Source organism: Alligator sinensis, unplaced genomic scaffold, assembly GCF_000455745.1.
Source record: "Alligator sinensis unplaced genomic scaffold, ASM45574v1 scaffold674_1, whole genome shotgun sequence".
Lineage (NCBI taxonomy): Eukaryota > Metazoa > Chordata > Crocodylia > Alligatoridae > Alligator > Alligator sinensis.
Window position 1 is genome coordinate 219,537 of NW_005842032.1, and position 23,932 is coordinate 243,468.

General features: G+C 44.6%; 1 protein-coding gene across 28 annotated transcripts in view; it reads right to left on the reverse strand.

Annotated features, from left to right (window-relative positions):
- Positions 1–23,932, reverse strand: part of ANK3 (ankyrin 3) — a 595,175-nt gene that overhangs the window by 189,656 nt on the left and 381,587 nt on the right. For all 28 annotated transcript variants that reach the window (XM_025202621.1, XM_025202614.1, XM_025202616.1 and 25 more), the window contains one exon: positions 21,489–21,587. In XM_025202621.1, coding sequence (XP_025058406.1) covers positions 21,489–21,587 — 99 coding nt within the window. The remainder of the gene's footprint in view (positions 1–21,488; positions 21,588–23,932) is intronic.

A 23,932-nucleotide genomic window follows, 5' to 3' on the forward strand; every position in this document is an offset into this window, starting at 1 on the left:
CGGGAACCCGCTGGAAAAGCTGCCATGGCTGTCCTGTCTGGCCCCATCCCCCTGCCCAGCCCCAGCCTCTTGGCACTTCAAAAAAAAAGGCAATTAGTGCCTCTGAGGGTCATGGCAGAGCCCCCCTGCACAGCACGGGGTAGTGGGGGGCAGCAGGGATTGCCCCCCCCCACCACCTGGCATCTGTGTGGCAGCTGCCCCATGGTACAGCTGCAGCGCGGCTCGGCAGGACTCTGCATGCTGTCTGGGAGCTGGGACTGCTGGGGCTGAGTGGTGCCAGGCTCCGGCTGACCTTATAAGGTCTCACTCATCTTTTGAGCAATTGGCAATTAGTGTATAACACCTGCACCTCAGAAGTGTGTGCGGCAGGGGGGAGTCGGCCCTCCCCTGGACAAGCCACCCACGGTCTCATCCTGCTCCCCACTGGGGCCCTGCAGCCACACATTGTGGCCCTGGGCCCCAAGGCCCAAGCACCACCTGGCTGGGCAGCAACCCCAGGTCCACCCAACTCCCTCCCTCCCCCACTACAGTGTCCTCAATCCCCCTCTCCACCTCCCCCCATTTACCTGCTAGAGCTGCTCTTCAGGCTGCCTTGGGCCATGTGCATGTACATGTATGTGGCGCCCCCTGTCTCATCACCTTCCTCCCGCTCCCTCTCAGCTCCCTGCAGGCTGGAACTCTGACAGCCTGCAGGGAGCTTATTGCATAATTGAAAAATCCACAGGTTTGTCTGGTAAAATGAGAAATCCATGTTTGCCTCCTGTAAAAGTTAAAATCTACAGTTTACTCCATTTTTCCATGAGAAACAGAAAACCCGGATCCCTGCTCATTACAATGTACCTGATTCCTTCTAACCTCTTCACTCCACAGACATTAATGACCCTCTCTCCTTTTTAATATTCTTGATAACCATCTTTATCTAAAGGTGCATGAGTTTGCTTACTTATATAATCTAACAAACTTGTGGACCTTCAAATAAAGTTGGTTTTGTTTTGATCTTAAACTGAATAATATGGTGGGAGGCTGCTCCTGGCCTGCTCCAGCCAGGGGGTATGAGTATTGGCTATGCAGGGTACTGGGCTCACCAGGGGACAGAGGTGGCAGGCAGGTGCCCCTTTCTTGCACCTGATACCTGCTCACCCTTGAGGTGTCCAGTGCTGGTCTGGGAGCTCCAGCAGTGCTGGCCCCAGCTCCTCTATGTTCAAGCTGTGATGCCAACATCTGTTGTACCCCTTTTTTTGAAATCCTAGATCTGCTCACGGTAGTATATAAAAGTATTTTGAGGTTATACGACTGGGCTACTGAGTCTGAATTTTGACCCTTTAACAGCACAGTTTTTATCATAATTTGTTCATTTCTAGTTACATTTCTAATATGAAAACATTTCTTAAATAACATGATAATATCATCTACGACTTACAGGGGGTTTACAAACTGTTTTGATTATTCTTTGACCTGTGCCTTGTTTACAGTGTTTAAATAAACTGTCTCATGTGCTGAATACTTGGATGGAACCTACTGTATATCTGTCTTAAGCAATTCAGAGTAATGTCAAAATGACTGTTTTAGTGCTATATAACATTATGCTTGTTACAAATAATAGTCACCGATTCAGTTAAAAGAAGAAGAAATGTTTTCAACAATATTCAATCTTCAATTGGTTACAACCAAGAAAAAATTGCTCAAGCTGTAGCAGCACAGTAAATACACTGACTAAGCACTAAATATACCAGTGAAGATTTTTCCATGAAAAGGATGGAGCTAAACAAACAATTAATTTTTAAAAGTCTATTATATTTTCATACAGTTAATGAAAGAAACAGATTTTTCTTTTTGTCTAGTAAACATTCCCTAAAAACTATATATAAACTGTAGTGACCAAAACCTATTATCATTGTTTTATAAAATTATGTCATCAAACTATTTCACATGCATACTCTAACCAGAATAAAGTAGTAAATATCTCAACATTACTAAGATAACTCCTGATCACTTGAAACCTTGATGTTTCTCAGTTTACTTCTTTGGGCTAGATCATCAGCTTACAATTGCTCAGTGCAAGAAGCAGTTTGGGAGGGAGAGACTGTGACTCAAAGAACCTTAAACTCCCTTCATCCTTTGCACTCACAGGTCCAGGCCATAATTTGGCTTTTTATTTGGCCATATATTTGACTACTTTAATTTTACCACACTACTGGTTCAAAATCTTACTTTACATCTGCAAGTACTGGTTAAACTAACTGGTCTGATTTGGCTTCCAATGAAGTCAAGGGATGTTTGTTATTGATCTTAGGCTACACAAACACATTCAAATTATCTGGGAGACTATCCCAGGTTTGGTCTCATGGTAGAAAAACTTACTCAGAGCTGTGTGTACAGACATTTGAATACCGAGGCCCTGATTAGTGGAGAGCTTGCAATGCTGACACTGTGCAGCCAGGGAAGGACCCTGTGCCCACACTATGTTCTGTGGACTCCTTCAGTCTGCCTGGCAACAGATGGCAGCAGTGCATATGGCAGCCCTAATTGGCTAACCCAGACTGCCCATCGTCAGCCTGTGTTGTACAGACATTCATTCTACAAAAAGAAACTCTCTTGCAAATGATTTAACTGTGATTGTTCCCAGGTTATTTTTTTGCCTGGAGTGACTATTTTTACATTGGGATAAAAAGCCTGAGCATCTGTAGACACATGGTTTCTCCTGTTTCTCCTAAGAGAACAGTGACGCTCCCAGGAGAACCTGTATGAGACCGTAATTAGAGCAGGATGCAAGGAACTATTTGCATATGTAGGAGGAACAGAATTTGGCCCAGGTCATCCTTATCACACTTTCTGTAATTTCTATATGCTATTTTTTTTTCTGTTACTGAATTCTGCAAAGCATTTGGAGACACAGTTCAAACAGAAAAAGCTATACCAAATAAAGTTTTACTGATCTGTAATATATGGCTACAGTTACAGGAAAGAGGTAGCATGTAGCCATAAACTGTAATTTTATCAGCTATAATACAAATATTTATAATGTAGCTTAAAAATACTGCACAGAAGTACTGCACACCTTCCATGGCAAGTTTCAATGAGATAAATGCTTCATGTATAAAACACTAAACACAATGCAAGCAGCCAGTGGTAGAAAACAAATATAATCCATCCTAAACAGTTCAGTGAAAGGAAAGTGAAACTCACTTAACACTGGGTTCAGACAGAAGTGCAACTCCCCACTGTAACAGAACACTTTGCAGGAAGCATTCTGAGTTACAACAATCTCCCGGACCAAACAGAAGTTCACTGTTGGTATATCAGTGGGGGCTGAAAAACCCACAGACTGAACTCACTCTGCTCCCTGTCCCTCCTCCCATTCTGAAAACAGTGACAGGCTGGGAGGCAGTGCAGACAGAAGTTACAGAAGACACTCTGTTTTGAAATGTCTATATCTGACCCCTCATGCAATGAGGGTTCAGATTTTCACCTAACTGGCCATTTTTGAAGCTGTCTGCACTTGTGTTTGGTCACAGACAGCTTTCTGTAGCCAGAACAGGTGAAAATTGTCACTTCTGGCTCTGCCCTCCAGCTAGTTAGATAGCTGTAAACAGGAACCAAACAACATATAATTTAAATAATACTCTGGCATGCATTAATTGATGCATCTCTAGCACAACCAAGGAGGTGATTCTTCTGCTCTGCTCTGCTCAGCACTGATGAGACCGCAGCTGGAAGTACTGTGTCCAGTTCTGGGTCCCACACTTTAACAAGGACATGGACAAGCTTGAGAGAGTCCAAAGAGCCACCTGTATGCTCAGTGTCTTAAAAGGCAAGACATACAAGGAAAGACTGAGGGATCTGGGACTCTTCAGCCTGAAGAAAAGAAGGCTGAGAGGGGACCTGGTAGTAGCTAACCGCTACACTAGGGGAAAACATCAGGGGATCGGTGAGCAACTGTTCATCAGGGCAACCGAGGGGAAAACCAGGAGTAATGGCCACAAACTCCTGGAAGACTGATTCAGGCTCAACATTAGAAAAAACTTCTTCACAGTCAGGGTGTTCAGACTGTGAAACAAGCTTCCTCCAGAGGTGGTGCAATCGCCTACCCTGGAAATTTTCAAGAGCACACTAGACAGTCACCGTGCTGGGGTCATCTGACCCAGAGTTATCTTTCCCACTTGGTGCAGGGGGCTGGACCCAATGATCTTTGAAGGTCCCTTCCGGCCTTATAATCTACAAATCTATGAAATGTAGTCAGAAGGTCTAATAGGCAGCCCAGCCAACAGTACTTTCTGTAAGCCCCTTGAGATCCTGTGTTCTTCGTTTTCTGATGTTTGACCCTGCTCAGCTTTGCTTCTGGACTCTGGCAGCTTGGAAATTTTCTTTGGCTTTGGTAACTCACCCTCTTATTCTAGAACCCTGATTCAGCCTGTGATTTGGATTCTGCCCCTGGATATAGTAATGTGGCCTCCAACTCCAGAACCTTGAACTGGCCTATAACTGGGACTCTGCTTCTGGTATTAACCCTTGGTTTGGGTACCTTGGACTTTAGCTCCTGTACATGGTCATCACTTGACAGCCTGCCCACTAGGCCAGACTGCCTACACTCTTTTCACTTGATCAATCTATCTTAAGTATTTATGTAGTGCCAATCACTATATCCTTTACACATAAGGAAGCTAATTTTAAAAGGCCACTTAAGTAGTTTAAGCACAAAATGTACCCAGATGACTTCTTAGGGCAAGACAGGGAACAGTTTTAGAGTCTATGCCTTTAGATACTTACTCTGATTGAACTGTTGCATTGGAAAACATAGTCAAACAGAATTACAGAACTGTGACATCCATGGAAAGCAGGGCATAATCAGTCAAGCAGAAATATGGAAGAGGAATGGAACCTGAGCAGGGGTGGTGTCAATACTGCAAGCAAGTTAATTTTTTATGAGTTAGTGATGCTTACTATTCTATTCTTCAATATCTGTATATATCTTATTATTTCCTTCTGAAGCCAAGACTTTATCTCTCAATATTTACATAGGGCTACTGCTAACTCCGATACTGCAAATATCACCCTTACAAATCTGAAATATATGGGTCAGCCCAGCTACATTGGTGAGTTATAAGGACTACTCTTGTATAGGCAGCTTATTTTTTAAAAGCACCTAAAGCACATTTTACTGATGATACAAAGGTCTCTGTATGTGAATATATTACCAAAATGAAGATCCACAGCTGACCGGCATGAACATAACCTCATAGCTGACTACTTTATAATCCTGGAAGCCAAAAGGCATAGTACAAAAGCATAAAAAGCACTGCCTCAAAGTACAAAGTGTAGAATGTACCTTTAATAACAAAGACTTGTTGCTCAAAGACCTGTACAGCTATGACAGCAGTGCTGCCCTACCAGTTTTAATCTGCAGAAAAAATGTATTTGCCCTCCTCCTATCTCACCTAACTCACTAGACACTAATGAGAGAAACTGGCCTATCCTAGGATGGGAAGGGACGTAAGTTAAAAGTGCAGAAAGCCTTTCCTTTTTATGGATGAAGCTCAATAGAATCCATCTATATCACATAGGAGAGATATATCTAATAAGGAAGGCATCATATCTCTAGAGAAGCATGCTATGGGACATGTTGAGTACCTGATGTAAACACCACAAATACTGCCAGCAAATATTGGCTCATTCATACTGAAGGGCATTCCTTGTTCTTTCTACTGATTTTAATGAAAATTCGTTTAGACCCCAACAAAACATTCAAGTGAACCCCAAAATACGATGCCTTGGAAGTCACTGTGGAATTGTGCCCTTTGCAGAAAGAAGTTCTATGGCAGAGGAAGCAGCAGACAGCCTGGCTGAACCAGCCAGGGCATAATTTAAACTATGTGTTAGCATAAATTTAACATATAGCTTGAAATGTTTAAAGGGAATTTAGATACTTGTTTGGGGAAGTGGACCCATCAGGTGGCTGCTGTAGTAACACAGTTATCATCAGCATCTGTCAAGACTCATACTGTAAACGGCAACCCCCCCATTTGTCACAAAGAGATAATGTGGCTTTAAAGACTTTTTTTGTGCTGAAAAGGCTTCAAGGACTCAGCTTGGAATTAGAGGTTTCTAATTGTTAGGCAAAGAACAAGTGAGAAAAAAATAGTATGTTGAAACTGGTACCTTGGTATGTGATTCAGAGTTAAGGGTTTATGGAAAAATGAGACGTTGAAATTAAAAGTGGCTTCTATGCATCCAGCACAAGGCTGTAGCATACAGCATTTATAAGAAAGTTTTCCTGAGCCATTGCAGGCTATAGGAATTTGCATCCTAATACATGTAATATTTCACATTTCACACAGTATACTGTGCTTGCACAGTAATTGAGCCAGAAATCTATTACAAATCATTACGGCAATAATCACCAGATGAAGGACTCTTTAAGTATGAAGTGACATGATAAATCACATCATCTACATTAACTACACCTCTAGAGAGTCTGGAAAGGTGTTCTAGCAATGCTGGTTAGAGAACAGGAAGAATTCCACTTAGATACAGTATTTTAATCCCTGTGGCTGCTTCTCCTTCTCTAGACTTCTTAAAAAAGAACAATCCTAAGAAACTCAATGCTGAAAATAAACAAATAAACATGATGGTGACTTTAACCACCATACCGCAGCTTCAGTGTGAACTTGGATCACTGGGGCAGACTGGTGTCAATTCCTGTTGTAGAGCCCAGTCTTCCCAACACACACTCCACAGCACTCCACTCTACCCAGTGCCCTCTTTACCAGCACCAACTCAGCATGTAGACTCCTATATTCACAGACCAGCAAGAATCTCCCTGGTATGTAGAGAGACCTTTTGCTTATTCCTGGATAACCCAGGAGTATGAGAAGGCAGAGTGGGCAGGGGGTTCATCCATTCTCTTCTTTCTCTTCCATGCTGGGTGTTAAATGGCCAAAGAGGCAGTGGGAAGGGACACCCAGGGATTTACATGGCTCTTTTTGCTGCTGGATGGATGGAAGGACTGGCATCCATTTAAAAATAACTGTTCTGACAGTGCAATGGTAGCTTTACTGTAGGACCCTGCTAGGTTTTTTACTTGTCCTCAGTTAACAATGAGGCAGTGAGGGGTGCTCCAATCCCACCCAATTTGGAGTATACAGGACAAGTGAAGGACAAACATCTACTTCCCAAATTGCCACTCACATCAAAAACTGGAGTCCACTTCAAATTGCAAGTTCTCTGGCCTCTGTCAGAAGGACAATGTAGAAATAATTAGCCTAAATGGCCAGCTGAAGTTTCTCTTTGCATAGCAGAATCCTCTGGTGGCACATAGGGTTGCTTATGCCACAACCCCTCTTGCTGGGGCAATAGTGGGTGTGTGGAATGAGCAGTGAGCTCTGCGGTTACCAGTATGGGGTGGGATCTGGCTGAAGCCCCTGTTTTTGCACGACTCAGGAGCCCAGTGAATGCTGTAGCTGTTTGCCCTTCCCCTCCCTCCCCACTCCCTGCTGAATTCAGTAGCAGGGGAAAAAAGGTGGCAGCAGCTTTCACTCCTTGGGCTCCAGAGCTGTGTGAATGCAGGGGCTCCAGCCAGATCCCCAGACTATGCATGCAGCACAGCCCAAGAGGGGTGAAACCATGCTGCCACACCCCCTCAGGATCCGCCCTTGCCTCCACTAACCGCAATTTAACTAGACCAAAAAACTTGGTTCACTGATTTGTTTTCGGAACCTAGTATATATCTCTTTGTACTCATCAAGGAACACTGAACTATGCAAGAGATGCATGCAAATATTCCATATGTGTTTTAGATACTCTGAGCTAAATCCTAGATCCTGTCTCCAGCCCTAGGGGAATATTAATGTGAACAGACACAGAAGGAATCCTCCCCACGAAGGATATGAACTGCACTTCATCAGCCTCCTAGGTACAGAAACTCATGGACTCAATATGGACATTGGAATTCTGACATACTACAACCTGCTGGACATCTGACTCCCCAGGTACCTCTACACTTTTACCTGTGCTGCTCCATCCCCCTTCCTTGCCCACCCCAGCCTGTCCCTCAGCTCCTGACACCTCCATTTCCATTTTCACTGATTGGCTTTCTTGCCTGCACTGCATGCCAGCCTCTGGCTTCTTTACTATTCCTTCCATCCAGGAACAGCACACACATGAACTGCAGGTGCTTACTCAGTCTAACAAAGGGTTTTTCAAGCTGAAAACTGGCATCCCAGGCAGCTAAGCTGAGCTCACCTGGAGCCTCACAACTCCAATACAACCAGCAAGCCTCAGGCCTGTCAAAGATGTGGGGGGTCTGGGCTTTCAGCAGCCAGGACTGTGGGGGTGCATATGGTAGCTGGAGGTTATGGTGCCTCTTACATGTCTTTCACCAGGGACATCCTTGGTCCTGGCATTTCCTAGGGCTGCTGCACTGCCAGTAGTTCCACCAGGCCTCCCTGATCCTGGCAGAGTACAGTTTTAGTGGTCATGCCCAGGACCTGGGGCTTTCTCCTTCCCCATAGCCCCAGCCCATACCTCCAAGTTCATCCTGGCACAGAAGCTCAGCAGGGACCTGTTTTTCCCCTGCTGGCTGGTGATGTGCCCCCTCCAGCTCTGACAGCAGGGCATTAACTGGCTTTTTAAAAATGACAAAAGGAAATAGATGTGGATGGAGCGAGGAGGGTGGCATTCACTCCATCTGCACCTAGAGCTTGGGGATCCCCAGCAGCAGGAGGTTCACCTTGAGGGACACCAGCTGCTCCACCTCCACCAAACCAGGATCCAAGCAGGTGCAGTGGGGTGTCACTACATCCCCAGCAATGCTGAACGCCCTCTTGCTTGGAACACTGGTCAGTGGACAGGACAGGTGTTCACGGGCAACCGTGGTTAGATCCTGCCACATCTGGCTGCGGCTTGCCCAGTAGGCCAATGTTGTTGCACAGCAGTGGCTCCACGTCCTCAGTGAAATAAGCAGCCACCAAGACCTGAGCACTACCTGCCTCATGGTGGGGTCTGGTGCCTTTGGATCCTACCATGGAAGCCATGCTGTTGGCCCACATTGGCAGCACCTGTGGTGGAGAAGGAGACTGGCTGGTGGATGCTGTGCTAGCATGGGACAGTGGATCCCTCTCTTCCACGTTTCCTTGCCTCCACCCTTCTGTCTCCCTGGCTCTCTTCACCAGTACCTCCGTCTACTGATTCAGTGTTTGGCTCCCACATATGGTGTCCTTCACCCTTGGGTCACACATGGCAGCCAGTACGTGGACCGTACTGGACCACAAGGGATCAAGCCATTTCCTGATGCCTTCCTTTAACTGCCTCACCAGTGCCTGGACATCTGGTGACACCAGCTTGCCCCAGCTCTGAACATTGATCCCCTGGAAGCTCTTCATTTGGCTTCCCTTACTACAGGGATCACCCGGCTAAGGAGCGCATCACCAGCGCTGAGGGTCTCGGTGGCCTCAAGGAAGGGTTAAGGACCACAAATATCTGAGAGTTGGTATCCCACTCAGCTCTGTTCAGGGGGCCGCTGATCCCAACCTCCCTGAGCAAGGCCATCTCATGGATGGCCTTCTGTTGCTCCACCAGCTATTCTAGCACCAGGTATGTGGAGTTCCACCGAGTCTCCACATCCTGCATGATTTTGTGCTGTGGGATGTTCAGCTCTGTTTGTTTGCCCTGCAGCATCTTGCTCCTCTTGATACTCTGCTGGAAGTAGCTGCCACCTTCCTGCATCTGGAAATGAGCTTGCTGGTGGTGCCGGTGCTGTCACCGGTAGCCCTGTCCCCGTCCAAGGTGTCCCTGACAATGAGGTGCAACTTGTATGCCAAACAGCAGACCGCCTTGCGCAACTTGTATGCCATCATGGACCGCCTTGACCATATTGGCCCCATTGTCGGTGACCATGAACCCCAGGGGTGAGCTTGCCCTGCCCAATGAGCCACCCCTGCACCAAGCGGTTCATTGACCCCGTGATCTCTGTTGCATTGTAGGACTCATCCATCACTTTGGCTGGAAGAAGAGCCCACCAACAACCTAAATGGTCACACCAGTGCCCTGTGAGGGAGGTAGGCATGATTTCCACCCCAGCTGCTCCTGATGTCCAAGGTAAAGTGTAAGGCCATCTGAGGTAAAGTGTAAGGCCACCTGCGGACCTATGCTGAGCAGCTCCTCCCTCAAGTACTTCCTGCATGCCTCATACAGGGAGGGCACCATCGTCCTGCTGACGGAGGTGCATACGGGGATAGGATGGGGCCATTAACGCCATGAGCTGCCTGAACCCTGGCCGCTCAACTAAGGAGAAGGGCTGGCCATCAACAGCAAGCATCTCTCCAATGCTCTGGGTGATCTTGCTCGTCCTTGAAACACATCCGGTTTTCTGTCCACCTTTCCCCCACTGTTCCAGGGTGGCCTGCCTCTGCTTTGTGGGGATGGGGACTTTGGAGCAAGAGGGGGACTTCCTTTTGGGCATGCTCCTGCTGTTGCCAGGCTGAGGAGGAGCAAGGGCAAGGGGGTGGTGCCTGTGGAGATGCACAGGGACCTGGTGCTCATGTGTTTTGTTCCCTTGCCCCAGCTGATTTTGGCTCCACAGTGCAGGCAGATAGCATATGTGGGATCATCTGCCAGCTCAAAATGATTCCAGACCACACTACGTGCTTGCTTCTGGGGTGCAGGTGCATGTATGGATGATGATGCACTTTCCCCCTCCTCAGCAGGCAAAGGCACAGCAACAGGAGGAGCAGACTCAGCTGGGCCACTTGCCTCCACCTCTACTTCAACCTCCTCCAAAGTGCCTTTTTGGGAAGGAGACCTGGCTCTAGGGGAAACTTGAGGGGTATGGTGCACAAACTCAGATGGTTCCCCCTCCTTCCCCAGAATTTCCCTTGCTAGGGCACTGAGATCCAGCTCCAGTTCTTCCTCTGGCACTGGAAGGCTCAGTATGGGAAGTGAAATGGGGGTCAAGAAGACTGTCATGCTGGTGCTGGTGCTGCTGCTTGTTGTTTTCATGGTGGCGGTGGCTGGTGCTCATGGAGGGGATGCAGTCTCAGGCACAGGCAGTGGCACTGGCACTACTCCCCTCTCCTCACTACTTGTGGAAACCTCATCCCTTCTAGCTGGAGGAAAGAGGCTGCGTCTCAGTTTGCAGGGTGGGGAACTAACATCCTTCCCTCTACCCCGCCTTCCGCCCCTCCCTGAAGGCTTGCCACCACCTGCCTTTCCACCATGCTTTATGGTGTGTTTCATGTCTTGCTTTTCTACAAATATATACATTTATTCACATTCCTATATAAATCTGATAATGTGTGTGTGGGTGCAAAGAAACTATAAACGTATAATGACAAATATAAATATGTCTTGCTTCCTATTCTGAAATATCTCTTGCTTGGCTAGCAAGTAGGAAATGAATGGTAGCCCTTGTTGTCTGATGCTGCTGAGCTGCTGGAAAACAGCTCAGTAACTGACCCCAAGGCAGAAAGCAAGCCAGTTTAAACAGTGCTGCCTTTTATGCTGTTTTTCCATCCCTCCCCCAGAGCATGGGGATTGAACGGAACCTCATGGAAGGATGATAGTCACTGGCCAGCTACACAGTCAATATAACAGCAGTCCTTCCCCCGACTTCCCCCCTCTACCCTCTCCCTCTCCTTATTTTCTGTTTCCCTGCAGGCAAGCCCAGCTTCAGCTTTGAAACTTGAAATGTTTCAAAACTTTTGAAATGTTTCGACTGACCTTGTTTTGTGGCTGTTTCAAAGTCATCTGTTTCATTTTGATTTTGCTGTTTTGAGCTCAAAATGAGTCGAAACAGCATCAAAATGAAACAGATGGTGAAATTTCGCACAGCCCTAATCACAACTACTCTTTACATACTGATGAATATAGCTCAGTATTCTGCACAGAAATCATAAGGCAGCTGCTGTATTTTACATGAAAAAGGGAGAGACATAGTGTGGGCAATTCTTTAAAACAAACTATAAAATGAGCAACTGAGTTAAGGACAAAGTAGGGTAATAATGTATGGACTTCAAAACATTTAGGGCACATCCACATCAGTGCACACGTGTGTCTTACAGTGTCTCAAAGCCCTTTGAGATGCTGCAAGAGGCACATGTGGGAATGAAAAAATGTTCCCTGTGCTGCCAGTTTGCAGCGTGAGGGCAACATTAGACCCCTGGAGATCCAGGGGTCCAAAAAAAAAGTGCTCCACAGAATAGTGGGGCAAGGCATGGTCCCAGACTGTGCCTGGAGGCAACCCAGGAGTCAGCCCTCCAGGAGAGATGCTCTCGTTTCTGGCCAGAGCATCTCTGTGGTGCTTCTGCTGCCCCGGTGTTGTCAAGGGTAAGTTAGAGATGTGGGGTGGAGGGGTGTGAGGAGTGGCATGGGGATGTTGTGGGGTGGAGTTGGTGATGCATGGCAGCTCCGGCAGAGCTGGTGGCACACAGTGGGACCTGACCCAACCCAGCCCAGTGTGGCTTGCTAGACTGGCTTTGCACTAGAGCAGGGGGCATGGTTCTGGGAGGCATGGCTCCTGTGTAAACACATGCTAGCTGCATAGCCCAGGCCAGATCTGGTCGGTGGGGCCTGAGCCTCATGGAAAATGCACCGCACTGGCCTGACCTGATGCAGCCCAAGCCATGCAGCTGGTGTGAGTTTGCACAGGAGCCACACCTCCCAGAGCCATGCCTCCCTCTCTGGTGCAAAGCCGGATTAGTGAGCCGCACTGGGCCAGGTCCTGCTGTGCGCCTCCTACCTGCAGGCACTGTGGGACAAGCAGCACTGCTGCTGGAGGTAGCACCCAGCACAGTGCGCATGGACAGTGTGCTGAGCCAACCCGGATCCTGCCACCATGGAACTGGCGCAGGCTGGTGGTGTTAGTGGCCCCAGTGTTGGCAGGACCTGGCTCAGTGCAACACACATTCCCTGCAAGTGGCGCCAGCCCCCGGGTGATGCCAGTGACTGGCGCCAGTCCCTGATGAGTAGCACAAGCAGCACCAGCTCTGAGCTGCTCAGGACTATATTGAACTGCAGGTGGGGAGGTGGGGGGGAGGCTGGCAGCAGCAGGCTCTGAGTGCCCCACTTCCACTGCTGCTGTAGGGGGTAAGTTGTGGGTCCTGCACAGGGGGGCTGTGGCCTTGCAGGGTGGCTGGGACCCAGTGGGGGGAGGCGGGTTATGGCCCTGAAGGGTGACTGGGACCCTGCAGAGGGAGCAGTCTATGTGCTGTGTGGGGGGCCTGCACCCTGTTGGAGCCAGGAGACCCACCCCTCCTGAGAAGCCCCCCCACCAGGTCCCCCCACACCCACAGTCCCCCTGCAATCACCGCACACCTACCCACACACCCACCCTCATCCCCCCCACATCCTTGAACCCACCCACACACCCACCTGCCTTCTCCCACACCCGTTCCCTCCCCTCTCCTGCAAACCCTACATCCCCCCCATTACACGCCCATTATATGAGAAGAAAACCAAGAGTACACATCAACATATATATATATATATATATTTAGTATTTATTTCATTATGATGATAGAGACACTGGTAGGCTTCCAAACTGCATTAACATTGTAAATATATCAATAAAGTATTACCCAACTGATCAGTCTTTCTCTCTCTCTCTCTCTATATATATATATATATATATACGTGTGTGTGTGTGTGTGTAGTGGTCTTTTGTTCTCATTGTGAAGAACGTGGATTTGGGGTTTTAAAAAAAAATGGATTTGGGATGATGCTTCAGCAGTCCAGCTGGCACAAGGGGCTAGTGACCCCAGATACCAACTGGCTGGGGCCCAGAAGCTCCTGAGAGTGAGTAGCCCTGACATACTTGCTAGGGCATGTTTTTATATTGCTAGGGCCAGCACAAGGAAGCTTTTTATAGCTCTAGCTCCCCCTGGCTGCAGATCCAGAAGGAGCCAGGCAGGGTTATTTTGCCCAAAGTGGCACAATTTGCCCCACACCAAAGTGCAGGTCCAGGCACATGCACTCAGGCAAAAATCCCTGGCTCAAATTTGAACCACTTCTATTTGAGCTGCTGCAAGTGCATGTGCCTGCATGTGTGGACGCACCCTTAGAGGTTTATCTTAGATAAAAACAAAGTTTGCATGTATAAATATTATCTGAATCCCCTGAGTTTTCAAAACTAGGATGATTTTCCATTAATTTCCACTTAAAATCTAGAAGTGCCTATAAACATGCAGGGAGGTTGCTCTGACATGCTGTAATTACTAGGCCTGTGCAAAGTGGCCAGTATTCAATTCAGATTTGGCCAATTGGGGCGGGGGGGGGGGGGGGTGATTCAATTTGGTGATTCAGATCACTGTCCCAAATTAATTTGGCCGAATTGGATTTGAAAGATTTGGCACTGATTCAGTCATAGACTATAATGGGGAATCACTAAGGTACCCGTAACTTTGTAATTTGTTTGCAAAACTGGATGAAAACCTCAGGGATTATAGCCCCTTCTGCGGGCATGAAACCTGCCAAGTTTCAAGGAGATAGGTGCAGAGGTTTCTGTGAACCTTCACCTCAAACTGTTGAAAGCAAAACTCATGTTGTGTGTGTATTAAGGCAGAGGGGGTGAAAGCAGCAGGGATGGTAGCCCCTTCTAAGGGCATGGAGCTTGCCAGGTCTCAAGGAGACAGGTGCAGGGGCTTCTGTGAAAGTGCACCTCAAACTGTTGAAAGCAAAACTCATGTCACTTGTATGTGTCAACTGGGTTTCTGGTTCTAGGCATGTTGGTATAAGAAACAGGCAGGCAACGTTCTTTGAGCAGATGTGATATATTTTATTAGACCAACTGAATAGTTGGAGAAATATATCTTGGCAAGCTCTTGGGTTTAAAAACCCTTTGTCAGGTGAAGGAAGCATCTGCAGTTAGTATGTGTGCTCTTCCCGGATGGAATGAATAGTAAAGAAGCCAGAGGCTTGGCTGCAGGCAAGAAAGCCAGACAGTAAAAATGTAAATTGAGGCATCAGGAGGTGAGGAATGAAAAGTAGATGTGACAGAAATAGGCAAAAGGAAAAGGTACAGAGTTATTAGCTTCTGACTCTGAAGGAGCTGACAGATAGGATAAAGAATGAGGGATAGATGAAGTTTGGGAAAGCCAGACAGTGAAAATGTAAATTGAGGCATCGGGGCGGGGGGGGATGTAGCAGGTTAAAGTGGAGAGGTACCTGCCAACGTATCTCCAGTACTCCCAGAATGACTACACCCCACAACAGAACCATGTACATGTAATATTGTAAGTGTATCAGTTGCCACAGTCTTGGATGCCCTTTCCAATTCAAACCTACAACCCTTAAATACTGGATACACAGTCACAGGAAATAGCTGAAGTCTTTGTTATACGGCATGATGCTGGGGCTGCACTGAGTCTACAGTGTTACAAAACTGTAGAGTTTGGGAAAAAATAAAGGGTTCAAAAAAGGCATCAGAAATGCTTTCTTGTAATATATGTCTTTTTCAATAGGAAAACTGGGCATACACATTATATCTTTTCTGAAAAACACATTCCTCTCATCTCTCTCTTTCTCTCTGCCTTTTATGTTTTCTTAAATTTCCCTCTATTTCGCTTCTTCCTCCAACCTCTCTCCTTTTTGTCAAATATTTAAGTATATATTTTTTATTTCTTGCTAATTCTACCATTCCATCACCTGACTGTCAGAAAATGGTGTCCTGGTGGTACCAGGACAGTGCAACAATGAGAGACAAGTGGCCGGGCATAAACAGAAAAGTGAAGCAAATCATGACTGTTTAATTCTATCTTAATATACTGGAGACTTGCTAGGGAATAGGGAAACTGCAGTAGTTAAGTCAAAATGTTCCCAAACTTCATCTATCCCTCATTCTTTATCCTATCTGTCAGCTCCTTCAGAGTCAGAAGCTAATAACTCTATACCTTTTCCTTTTGCCTGTTTCTATCACATCTACTTTTCATTCCAGAAAAATATATTATGCTAAAATATGGCTTAGTTATAAGTGAAGTACAACATAGTACTATAATGGGAAGGCATAGGAGTATTGGCAAATCATGGAAAAGAACAAACAGCTTCCAAATATTTAATGAAAGTGATACTAGAATGAAAACAAGAAAAAAGTCAAATTAAAATGGCTGCTGAGCAGCCTACATATCTAAAATAGATAAAACCTCAATAGTCTTAAAGTTATGGAAACCTGGAAGAGATTTAAACAGCCACTTGAACTACATGTGAAAGTCAAAAAGGCTAATACAATAGAAGATGAGCAAAAACAACAAGAAAGAACCATTTGACAGTGGCTGCTGCAGAAGCACTCAATTTGTACAATAGAAGGGTACAAGTTAGTTCGGATAAAAATCCTTGACAATCTCCATGTTTGTTTAAAAAATGAAACAAAACAAACAAAAAAGCATTACCTTCAAAATACATTGTTCCCGGATAAGGACCCAGAAAAAGGGAACCAGTAAAGAAAATCACAGGCAATTTTGTCTTATGAACCTAAATTATTAAGATGCTTCTATTAAAGCCAAGGTTATTTGGTTCATCATTTAAAAAGATAGTGAAAGTCTATGAACAAGAATGGACTCATACATAGGAGAGGAGAGAACTGTCAACAAGGGTGCTTGAAGGAAGCACAGAAGAAATAACTGTAATCATCAAGGTCAACAACATCCAGTATTTCACAAACTGTAATAAATCCAGTCACTTCACAAATTATGCAAAGAAAACAGAAAAATCATGGGTTAGAACTAGTATATTAGGATTCCTAAAAGTAAGAGGGCAAGTCATTTATGAACATAGTAAAGAAAGACACTCCACTCAAAAGTATGGCTAAGAAAATTAATCACAGGTGACCTACAAGCGACATACAAAGTAAACACTGGAACACAAGTGGCTGTACGAAGTGATAGTTTAAAGAAACTATAATAAAGAAAAAAAAACAACCAAAGGTGAAATATAGCTCCTTCACTAATGAACATATTCCTGTTCTGGATGAATGTAAACTGTCAATGATCTACAAAAGAAAAATAATAAAACAAGAAAGAATTATTATACCAGGAAAGCAATCAGATTAGGGCTTACATGCATGAGGATGTGGGTATAGTCAAGAGGGTGCATACCATAGAGTCTGTAAAATAATTGCAATATGAAATCTTAACCAAATTTCAAACAAGCTAATTGCATCAGATGAAGGTATAACTCATAGGAAAAGGTTATATCCCAGTGTCGTACACAATACAGTTACAGGGGAACGAAGAACAGCCTGTTGCATATGTAAAGCACCATGTTCCCCAAGTCTTAGAAAGAGACTAGAGGAAACATGTCTGTCAAACATGACAGAAAGTAGTGTCATTCGCAGAACACAGAACCCTGCACTCATCAGGAATTGTAACATAAAGCTATGCATCAACACCAAACATAATCATCAAGAGAAAATATTCCCCCTTATCCACAAATAATAATACTGGCCAAGATTTCAGAAGTCAAGTTCCTCAGCATGAAATACACTAGCAGAATCTCCCTGGACACAGGAAGAATATATGATTTGTATGCTCAGTGTATCAATAGACAGGTACTGCTTCTTGCAAGTGCCTTTCAGAGTGTGCTCAACATTTAGAAAGAGCAAAAATGTTATCTTCATTTGGGGGCAGCATCACTTTCACAGCATGGATGATTATAGCAAGTCCTGGACACTGTAAGGACTAGTGTGCAAAGAGTAGTAGTAACTGTAAACTGAACAAGGCCAAGCATAAGTTTCAGCAAGTCTGTACTTATGCAAGAAAACAATAATAAGGAGGATTGCATGTAATGATGTTAGGATTCAGGTGATATGGCACCTGTAGGGACTAGAAGGTTAAAAAAAGGGAGTTCAGATGCTACAAGAATGTTGACCTATGTTGGTAAATGCATACTCAGTTGTGTAGTTCAAACAATTCACGTGGAAAATGATTTCATTATGATACAGAATGGGTTGGAATGGCACAGCCCAAAAGAGAATGAGGATTTGAATCAGGTACTGACAGGATTTGATTCAGGCACTGACAGGTACTTCAATACTCTGACCCCATGAAATAGATCAAGTATTTCCCTATGTATTTCAAAAGCTGCCAGCAGCAGTGCTACAGCATCATGGGAATGAGTGACTGATAGAATATATATGCTAGAGATGTGATAGTGACAAAAACAAAATGAATGTCAACATCAAGAAAGAGATGCGTGTGACTACAACGTTTTATGATTTCTTCTACAGCTGCAACTTGAAACTGAAACTAATCATGAACTACTGGTCACAGACCTGCAAAGATACAGTAATTATTTTTGAGTATGGAAATACGTGGTATGATTAGAATTTCAAACTGAATGTCCCTTAATAATTATAAACAAGCTGTCAAAATCATAGGTCCCACTGGTTGTCACACAGCCAGATAATATGGGGCAAGCAGTAACAGTGTATATGTAAACACGATAAAATCATCCTGTGCTTTATCATCAATACATATATTAAAGAGTGAGAGATACTCAAACATTTGGGTGATGGGGACCCAGACAAATATGTAAGTGAGATGGACTGGTAGACATGCAGACAGGAATTTACGATGAGTTGGTAGGATAAAACACAGCAAGTAGTAACAAAAACTACATATAACAGATGAAGAACCCCCTCAACCCCCCGCCACAACTTTCTGTTTCAGAGCAATCACAAATTAAAAAAAAATACTGCTGTGATAAGTGAGGAAACGTAATGAATACATGAAGGGCACTTTGCCAAACTAAGTTTAAAAGTGCAGTGATGCAGTGATAGTATTTGGCCATAGATAACCCATGCTTTTGATTAAATTAGGAGAGGGATAGCAGGCTGTGCTTTCTGGGAATGGTTCTTGGGAGCACTCTGGCCTAAACATAAAAAGTTACCTAAGATACTAAAATTCAAAATGGAAAAAATTTGCAATATCGCATGAGCAGCTTAAAGCTTGTTTCTCCTTGGATGATTAGTCATGTAGATACTACAACTTTGCCTAATTGTAGGCACTACAACTTTGCCCAGGCCATATGCAGTAAATCTAAATTAATGTCATGTATTTTAATAACGGTAGAAAATGACCCCAGATTATTGAATGATCAAACTTTATAAAAACTTAAGAATTTAAACATAAAAAAATCTAAATATGATATAAGGAAAAGCAAAGATTAGCAGAATTTGCAGACTGTATATACTATAATTTGCTTTAAATACCAACTGATGCAAGCAAAAATATTTATTTAGGTACCATTAATCTACAGAGCTGCTAGGGCTGCGCAAAGCTTCGGTCCCCGATTCAATTTGGTGGAGATTCAGCCTGATTCGGTGGCCTAATCTCTGAATCCAAATTGAAACAGAGGACCCTTTAATCTCTCCGAATCGAATCGGAACCCCCCAAATTGATTCGGAGAGATTCGGTGATTCAGACATAGAGACAGCTTTAAATGTTTTTTCTACATACCTTTAGGTAGCAGGGGCTCATGTATGCTGCAGTGCTGGGGCAAACAGAATATTCCATAGGAGCACGGGGGGCTCCCCAGCACACACAGCAGCAGACCCAGAAGTAGACTAGAAGCACTTCTGGGTCCACCAGGGACTGTGCAGGGGGCCCCCAGCTTGGCAACTGGTGCCTCCTGGGTCAGGGGGGGGCACCCAGTGTCCCCCTGTGGCTGATTGCCAAGCCAGGGGGATGCGGGGGGGCCCCCCCTACATGCTCCCTGGCAGACCCGGAAGTGGACTGGAAGCACTTCTGGTCCACTTCCAGGTTTGCCGCCGAGCACATGGAGGGGCCCCCCACACTCCTGTGGGACACTCCATGCACCCTTGCATTACAGCATTCATGAGCCATGCCTGCAACCTCAAGGTATGTAGAAAAAACTTTTAAAGCTGTGTCTGTGTCGAAATCACTGATTCTCCAAATCAGCATCGAATCTTCAGATTTGGATTCAGCTGAATTAAATCAGGGACAGTGATCTGAATCAACTAATCGAATCACTGTCCCTGATTTGGGCTGAATCCAAATCCCAATGAATAGGGCCTGCTTTGCACACCCCTAAGAGCTGCAGTGTGGTACATCACCACCTATGTAACAGATGTATACAGTTAATCAATTTGCTGGGCATTACATATAACCAAAGGATGACAAACAATTCATGTGAACTTGGCAAAGAGATTAGATAAAACAGAGGTGCCAGACCTTTGCAACACTCTAGGATTCTGGTAGTATATAGTAAAAAGGAAACTGGCCAGAACACGCTACAATGATTAAAGAGATATTACTTCACTTATATTCATTCATTTAAAGAAGTGGAAATTCATTCATTTAAAGAAGTGGAAATCAGGAGCCTTTGATAAAGGTATGTTGAGAAGGAAAAAAACAACAACTTGTGGAAGACTGACAAAAGAAGAAATGCTTAATTGATCCTGTTTCTGAAGAGGTGATTCTGATTTTAAATATATGACAGAATACGAACAATCAATCAAAAACATGAATGTGCCTAAACACATTTTGCATCAGATCTCAGACTTTTGAACACAAGAAAAACTACCTAAACTACATAAAAGGCATTCTTTAGCCAAATATCTTTACTGTTTAGAATTTTTATTGGGTAATTATCGAAAAAAAGTATATTGTAATGGATGATGAAAAATTAATGTTTCACCAAGAAAAATGAAGCTGCCAAATGTATGACAGGTAAAGCTATTGCAACACTTCCCATTTACTCAAAATCTTTCATGTGCACAGGCAAGAACCACTTACAGAGCTGGAGGCAGGGATTATAGCAGCATCTGTCTTATGTTTTCTTAAATTATTTTGGTTGCTAGTGAAATAAAGTATCAAAAATCCTACCTTAATGAGTTTTTACCCATTTAACAAGTCATATTTCATCACAGTTCAAGTAGCATATAACCAAATATGTTGATGTTCTCTAGAGGCATCCTCCTTGATGGAACACAGGGATACTCCCAATGAAGTAGCTAAGCACTGAATAGGACAGGGATTTAAATCACTCTCATCTCTATAAGATGCTCCCATCACCACTTGTATCTGGGCTGTATGATTCTACAGCTAAGCAGGAGACTCCACGTGTCAGGTGGGTCAGGTGGGTTAGTCCAACATATTTTACCCTGCATTTGATCCAGGGGGGAGACAAAAAAAGATTCTTATGAAAGTGGAAGAAAACAACCTCCACCAAACATTTTTTCAGGCAAAAGGAAGGAACTGCAAGTCCTTCAAGCACACTGACGAACCAACCAACTGCAGTTACAGGGGAGTGAGAACCATTCCCCCTCAAGAATGAAATACTGTATATAACATAGTATTGCTTTCCTGTAGTAAAAGTTAGGTCTGAGCTTTATTAGGCAATGTGTTTCAAATATGGTTTAATGAAAAAACATTGTGAAAATCATTCTATGAAACTTTCTACGTGAATTAAGTCTGTTCTGTAAGCAAAAGAACTACATGCCAAAGGAATTAGCTGTAAAAAATATCATTCATATTTAATCTTACCCTTGTTTTGGCATCAATTTTAGCTCCTCGATCAAGCAGGAGTTTGACCATATTAGCATTTCCTCTCTTGGATGCGACATGTAATGGAGTGATGTCGTTCTGTGGAGGATAAAGCATACAAAGTAATTTTTAGGTGATTTTCATTTATATACTCCATATGCAATTTACTCATAGAATTGATTAAGTCTACTTTAAAACCACCATAGATGGAAATTGAAAGCTTTATTTCCATATGTTTAAGCAGAGACACTTTCACAGTTAGGGTCCTACCAAATTCACAATTCAGCGGATTTCGTGGATTCCGCAAAATCTGGGCAATACCCGCAAAATCTATGGGGGAAAAGAAAATTCTGGCTCCTCAGAGGGAGCCAGCATGTTCATTTTCTGATTAAGTACTCTTGTATTGACTAAATTTGGGCCCTGAAGCTATTGTAGATTTGGTGAATCATTTGTTTTTTGGAGAGTAGAACCACACAATTTAAATCACCCAAAATGGTTTTAAAGCACTTGGAACATTATGAAGACCCTAATCCAACAAAATATTTCTGAGCTCATTTAACCAAGTGGTTGTGAAGAAAATAGAATAACTTTATTTTAAAAACAAGGATATGCACATAACATTCATTTCTGAGCATTACTGATAAATTCTTCAGGTACCTTGGTTTCAGTTTACATCACTAAAATTTCCTCCAACTGATTTCCTACAGTAAATAGCATGAAAATTCAGAATGTCAAGTAAGAATTTAAAGTAAAAGTTTTTATACAATTTCATTTTTATTCCAGAAGCAGATTTAGAAGCACAATACTACGGAATTAGGCTGTAATTTGAAGTTATTTATATAACAGACAGAGACAGACACACACAAACACACACAGTTTTTAAAAAGTTGCACCCAGGATATCACTTTACGATCTCATAAATACTTTGTCTTGTCACCTCTGAAGTCCATATATTTGTCCATACAGGGTCAAATGAAAATAAAACAATTTATTGTGGGGGTCATGGGGAAAGGGACTTAACGGTGGGGGTCTACTACAGACCTTCCAACCAAGGGGAAGAGATGGACCGCAAATTCTCGGGTCAGCTTGCGGAGGCACTTAAGGCAAGGGATGTAGTTGTCATGGGTGATCTAAATTACCTGGACATCTGCTGGGAGGAGCAGTCAGCCAGGTCTGACCGCTCATGAAGGTTCCTTGCTGAAATACAGGACCTCCACTTAACTCAGGAGGTGCACAGTCCCAGCAGGGGGAATGCCCTGCAGGACCTGGGCCTGGCCACAGGTGACGACCTGGTGAGGGGACTCCAGGTCATCGACCACCTGGGCAATAGGGATCATCGCTTGATGGAATTCACCATCCAGCGCAGGGTGTCAAGGGCCTGCAGCAAGGCAGTAGCCCTTGACTTAAATGACTTGAGGAGATTACTGGGAGAGGTACTGAGGTCCTGGAGAGTAGGGGAACTGGGTGCCCAAGATGAGTGGTCGTTCCTTAAGGAGATGATACTCAGAGCCCAAGGGGTGACAATCCCAATGAGAAGCAAAGGGGGCAAGAGTGCCCAAAAGCCCCCCTGGTTCACCAAGGGCATTTGGGAATGCCTGATTGCTAAAAAGGAGGCATACACCTGTTGGAAGGGAGGGGCTATCACCAAAAAGGAGTGTACCTCCACCACTTGGATCTGTAGGGGGGCTGTTAGGAAAGCTAAGGCAGATACAGAACTAGGGCTTGCATCAAGGATCAAGGATAACAAAAAGTCTTTTTTTAAATATATAGGGAGTATGAAGAAGGCCCCAGGTAATGTGGGGCCCTTGCAGCATATGCTTGGCAATCTGGTGGTTGCACCAGAGGAGAAAGCAGACCTCTTTAACAATTTTTTTGCCTCCGTTTTCTTGTGCAGGGACCAGAACTCCCCTACCAAGATTCAGGACAGACTCAGGAGAAACTCCGCCAGGCATAGGGTCAGGGAGGATCTTCTGGAGGGGCTGGACATGTTCAAATCAGCAGGTCCAGATGCTCTCCACCCCAGGCTGTTAAGGGAATTGGCAGGGGTTATCATGGGGCCCCTGGCATGGCTTTACGAGCACTCATGGTGCTCTGGCCAGGTGCTGGATGACTGGAAGAAGGCCAGTGTGGTCCCCATCTTTAAAAAAGGGACGAGGGAGGACCCAGGCAACTATAGGCCCGTTAGTCTTACTTCAATCCGGGAGAAGCTCTTTGAGAAGATTATCAAGGAGCACATTTGTGATGGGCCAGCAGCAGGGATGATGCTCAAGGGCAACCAGCATGGTTTCATTAGGGGGAGATCCTGTCAGACCAACCTGATTGCCTTCTATGATCAGGTCACAAAATCATTGCACGCAGGTGTCACAGTGGATGTAGTTTTTCTGGACTTCAGGAAGGCCTTTGACACTGTCTCCCACCCCATTCTCATTAAAAAGCTAAGTGAC